The sequence below is a fragment of the Leptodactylus fuscus genome, chromosome 1 (genome assembly GCF_031893055.1).
Source record: "Leptodactylus fuscus isolate aLepFus1 chromosome 1, aLepFus1.hap2, whole genome shotgun sequence".
NCBI classification, from domain to species: domain Eukaryota; kingdom Metazoa; phylum Chordata; class Amphibia; order Anura; family Leptodactylidae; genus Leptodactylus; species Leptodactylus fuscus.
The window spans coordinates 34,684,144-34,689,700 of NC_134265.1; the positions used below are offsets into that span (position 1 = coordinate 34,684,144).

At 41.0% G+C, this 5,557-nt stretch overlaps 1 protein-coding gene across 1 annotated transcript; it reads right to left on the reverse strand.

Moving 5' to 3' along the window:
* Window positions 1-279: 279 nt before the first annotated feature.
* LOC142192043 (granzyme A-like) lies at window positions 280-5,357 on the reverse strand. The gene is made up of 5 exons (XM_075262388.1): window positions 5,306-5,357; window positions 3,134-3,272; window positions 1,783-1,921; window positions 1,320-1,589; window positions 280-453 (listed from the first exon to the last, which is right to left on the reverse strand). The coding sequence occupies exons 1-5, from the start codon at window positions 5,355-5,357 to the stop codon at window positions 280-282; spliced, it is 774 nt and encodes a 257-aa protein (XP_075118489.1).
* Window positions 5,358-5,557: the final 200 nt, after the last annotated feature.

The following is a 5,557-nucleotide window of genomic DNA, read 5'->3' on the forward strand; positions in this document are numbered from 1 at the left end:
GGATCATTTTTAAAATCAGATTTTCGATCATTTTCCAGCCGATCCCGATCGTGATCGTGAAATTTGCTCGATCGCCGATCGGGATCCGATCTTACCGGATCCCGCTCACTGTTTATGGAGTGGGGTTGAGCCGATCTTGAGATTTCAGGATCGTTTTTAAAATCTGATTTTCGATCATTTTCCAGCCGATCCTGATCCCGATCGCAATCGTGAAATTTGCTCGGGATCCAATCTTTCCCAATCGCTCAACCCTAGTTCCCACTTTTTAAAAAATATCTTTTATATCGTGTAGGATTCCGATGCGCCGCCGATTGTGGTGCGAATCCACTTGAGATAGTTGTCTGTAAGTCGTGTGTAGACTCCGGGTTCCTTTGCTTTACCACATTTTGTTGGTCCAAAAGACACAATGCCTGCGTATTTTTTATCGCAGATCATAGGACCACCAGAATCCCCCTAAAACAAATCATATAACACATTCATTTCATATAGAAGATCCGCTATAACACACCTACAGGTTTGGTAACACTTGTCAAGATCTCCATTTACAGTGAATGAAAGGAACATGTTGGTGTGCAGGCTCTAAAACATGATGAAATGACATTGTAGAAGGTCTCAGAATTGTTAGGGGAAGTATTTCCTAAAATAGACAAGTCTATAGGTCTCAAATAATGACGATATTTAGTAGATTAATATTTTTAAGGATATAGATCTTCCTGGTCCACCCCAACCATGACCCATAAACATAGTCCTGTAGGCACACAACTTTCTTCAAGAAGACTCCTTCATCCTTTTTGGTTCCTGTAATATGGCGCTAACCCAAAGAAATGGACATGAATGGTTGGATTGTGATTGGCTTGGTTCTGACTCACATATTCATCCATAACTATCCCACCCTCTATATATTTTCACATATTTCAGTTTACCACTTGTCCTATGATCTGCTAATGTCCTACAGCTATAATGTATCTAAATTTCTCTCTAACATATCCCAGACTTCTCTTATGCTGCCTCTGTGCTCTGGAATGTTCTACCTCATAAAGCAAACACGGTATATTCCCTTCTATGGGGCTGCTGGAGATCATTGTCTTAGCAGTCTCATAGAGATGTATGGATTGGTAGCCACACATGTGCTCCACTAGTTCTTGTGCTCCATTAACGGGTCCCCATTCTCATGGTTGCTGGAGTTGCCAGTGGTTAGACCCCCATCGATCAGACACATATCCTGTGCATAGACGGTAAGTGTCTATAGTTGGGGAACCCTTTGAACAATATAAAGCAAATCAATATAACAGACACATCCTATACATAAAATTACTTACACTGCACGTGTCATCCTTACGCTTTTTAAGTGGTCCTGCGCACATCATGGTGGAGGTTATGATTGCCTTACTTCCGTACAATTTCTGACATTTGGCACGATCAACAATTGTCAGATTTGCTTCTCGAAGAACATCAGATGGTACCTGATTTCTTATATCAGTCACTCCCCACCCTGCCACATTGCAGATTTTTCCAGGTGCAATTTGTTGCTCTCCTTTGGGTAGGTCAATAACACCAACAAACTTGTTCAGCTTTGCAGGTTTCTCCAGCTGTAACAAAAGAGACATCCCTCCATCATCCATAACATTAAAACCTAATATTGCTTAGTCTGGGGTACATCAGTGTCGTGGAGTGGTTGGCAATGGTATAATGGAAAGGCGGTTACTATGGTTTAGGTGCACCCACAATAAACGTGTCTAGTGATGTTCACCTTCCATTACATCTCATTGTCGTCCTCCTTACCTCCAAAAGTTGTAAGTCATTGAGTTTGAGAGCTGAGTCAAAACAGGGGAACTTAATGGCTCTCTTAATCCTTAACTTCTGTTGCTCTTGTGTGTCTTTCAGCCTGTGTGCGCCTAGTATAACATACGACCTATTGTCACTGAAAATAATATTAGAAAATGAGCTCAGTCAGAACAATTTTATAGTTAACCATCAAGATAACATTTCATTTTTTAAGAGATCTTTTACTAAGACATCCCCCTTTAGATTTTTTGGGGGGATGGCCTTTCAGTCTTCATCCCACTCTATAAGCCAGTGTACAGAGATGTACTTTGAAAGTTCATTTGAAAGGTCAGTATGTAATACCACAGTTTGCCTGCAGTGGCCACTGTAGGCAAACTTATCATTAGGCACATCATCGATAAGAGCCGATCACTGGTCACTGAAGTCTTCAAAAGCAAGATCTACAGCAATCAGATGATCGCAAGGCCAGAGTCATAGTAGAAAAGATTTTCATGATCAGACCAACCCTATAATTTCAGTTGATTTGTGTTTTTTTAATATGTTTATATATTTTTATATACAATTGCCATGGATAATTTAAGTCTACTTGGTCGCATATGTTAATATGAAACCTAGATGTAATTGGGTCAATGAAATAGAAACATATTCCCTTGGTAGGGAATCTCCATTCTGGTTTATGGGAAAGGGGGTCTTATTGGGGTTCCACTACCTAAATCCTTTATATATCCTATTAGAGCATTTAATGAGATGAGGCCAAAGAAAGCAGCGCCTAAAATGTTAGTGTACAACAAACACCACAACAAAAGTTGAGACTATACCGTTGTAGTGTCCACATAAACATTCACCCTTGACTTGGTTAAATGGTGCATATGTACTGTACTGGGAGAAGGGAGAAAGCTCTTGTAGACTACTCTGGCAGTGGCTTGTCATTCCCCCAAATAAAAGCATTGGGGGAGTCTCAAGGGGCATCCATTCATATTAGAGGGTTGACCAGTCCTGTTGAAATTGGCTGGTTTGGCTGTCATCAGTCTGATGTGTGCGGCCAACTAGACGATGATCATCCTTTTAAGGTAAGGTCTTATGACATCCTCTTCGACATAGGCTTACCAAATACAAAAAGTTTTGCCAAAAGGCAGAAAAAGTCCTATGAACATAGATAATGTTGCATGAAGGCATGAGGCCATTTCTCCAACGAGAGTGTTGCGGCCCACTTGAAGGTTTCCAAGAAACCCTTGTTAGGAACCACTGTTGTAAGGAGATGCCCTCTTCAGACCTGGACACTAGAAATGATTATTTTATCTATTAAAGTGTTACTGAGTCTTTCTCGGTGTAGGGTAGACATACTTACACTGCACAATGAGCTGCGGTTAATATCCAGTTGGGTTTGATCAATGCTCCTCCACATCGGATCTTACTCACTAGGAGAGCCATGTATGGTCTGGAGTGTGGAGCAGCTTCATCTCCTCCAATAATTTCCATGCAGACATCTACGGATAAGGATGAATCAATGTGGAAAGTGAATACTAGGTTGTAATGCAGAATGCTCCAGATGATGCCAACATTTATGGCCTAGATAATGAAGTCAAAGAATTGGAATCCCTGGGAAGCCATCGGACATGCCAAATACATTATCGGATACGCCAACTTGACATAACTGGCAGAAATTTGTACCAGCATGGAGCTGGTGTAGACCTTCTCCTAGGCACATGAACTCCTGGAGGATGCGCCTTACTCAATTAACTAGATCGTCTGCCGGTACAGGGACATCAACGCATGCGTACAATAAAGGACAGAAAAAGTAGCCATGTATTTTAGTCCGGGTCACTGCCATAGTCTATCATTTTGGAGCGTCATGGGTCAGCATGTTGATTTTCTATATTCAATGGGATTACTTAATCTACAGCTTCGTGCCGGGGCAAAATAGGCAAGGATGCTTATTATTAAGTACACTGAAAAATCTGCCTATTACTTTGAAAAAAATGGGAGGCAGGTAGGAGGCATTTTCCATGCTGATTCTGATAAGGCATTGAAATCAGGGTGGAAAAATTTAGGAAACAAATCCCAAAAATCTGACTTTTATATGTCAATTGAGTGTTCACCTACTAGCCTTAAGGGCAGAGATGGACTTGTCCAGTTGAGAAGCAAAAATTTCTCCAAGACTGGTTGACTTATAGGGATAAGTGAAGCAGATTTGCAAATTAAAATTAATTTATAAAATAAAGATGATACGTATTTACCAATTAATCACTTCCGGACCACCCATTGGGTTTTTACGTCCAAAGAGTGGACGTACGAGATCATTTAGATGCTGAAATGGGGAGCCAGCTGTAATTACAGCTGTAACTCCCCTAGAGAAGGCAGGGAGGGTTTTTTACCGTTCCTGCTTTCCCGATCGCGGTGTACACAGCGCTCAATGACTGCTGTATACACAGCTATGGGCGCCACCATGATGCAACTTCCCTATATGATTCGGATGCTGGCGGGATCAGAGTCAAACGACACAGATCAGCTCTATAGTAGTGGGCTAAGGCTGTATTCCTCCTGCAACTGGGGCTACATGATAAAAATGTTATAGCCTTCAAAATCGCACCTACAAGAAACCTGAAAATGTGTCTGGTCCCGGACCAGAAATTTGCCCAGTACTGAAGTGGTTAAAGATAGCATGCCACATTCACCATATACTGAAATACTATAAGTATAAAGTCTAGTTTATACCACCAATTGGTTGACTAACATCGGGCTCGAATTTTTCATCAAAATTTTGTAGCATTCTGCCTCATGTAAAGGGTATACCTCCATAACACTGTCAACTAGCGCACTGTCAGTTTTCTTGGTGTTTGCCCCGGGGCTGGTAATATTGGTGTTGTGAGTTTCAGCACCGATATCTCCCCACTGTCAGAAGGGCATTCCTCATAGCTCAGCATCATCACTGAGTTGTTAGAAACTCCTCACTGACTGTACTCGTTCATAGCCCTGTACTGTTAGAGGGGGCATTGCTTACCAGCGATGATGCTAAACTATGACGATCACCCTTCTGACAGTGAAGAGATATCGGTGCTGAAAATAATGGCACCAACAGGGAAAATACCGGGAAAACCGATAGTATGCTGAATTCTAGCAGTATATGAAACCACATATGGATGAGAACATGAACGGTCCTCTTTAAGGGGTTTATATTAGATCGTAGGGGGGCAACTCCTGTCTTGTCCCCATTTTCAATGACTGATTAGTTTTGTTGTTGAGAATTGAACCCCTACAATCTAATATTAATGGGCGATCCTGAAGAATTAATTTTAACTCATAGGGACAGATTAGTATGGGGACTATAACTGGACCCTGGCATAAAATGCACTAAAAGATGGCAGGTTTTGGCACATCTAGATTAGGATCAAATTTTTTAAAAAAATTTTGGCTAAATCGTCAAAAAGCTAAAAATTGATAATGAATATTTAGAAATAAATCATTTTCCATCCATCTAGCCAACAGAGCCCATTAAACAATTTGTGTTACATTTACTTACGTCCATTGATGTAGAGCGCAGATAACACCACCAGCATCAGAAGGCGCTCCATTGTCAGCGGTCACCTTAGAAGCTAAGGCAGCGTACCCTGTCATTTTTATATATACTATGAAGGTGTCATGTGGTTTGACTTCTGAGAAATATCAGCATATTGTGGTCTGTGACTCAGATAGTTATTACTAATATTGCCTTCAAGGAAAAAAGAGCTTAACATGATGTAGTCTGACTCTAAAGCTACCAACGTGAGTAAAG

Excerpts from the sequence above, each read along its gene's own strand:
- LOC142192043 (XM_075262388.1), bottom strand. The coding sequence starts at position 5,357 with ATGGAGCGCCTTCTGATGCTGGTGGTGTTATCTGCGCTCTACATCAAT. Across the intron at positions 1,922-3,133 it reads ACCGCAGCTCATTGTGCAGT|TGACAATAGGTCGTATGTTA; the intron begins GTAAGTATGTCT and ends TATTATTTTCAG. Across the intron at positions 1,590-1,782 it reads ATGACTTACAACTTTTGGAG|CTGGAGAAACCTGCAAAGCT; the intron begins GTAAGGAGGACG and ends CTTTTGTTACAG.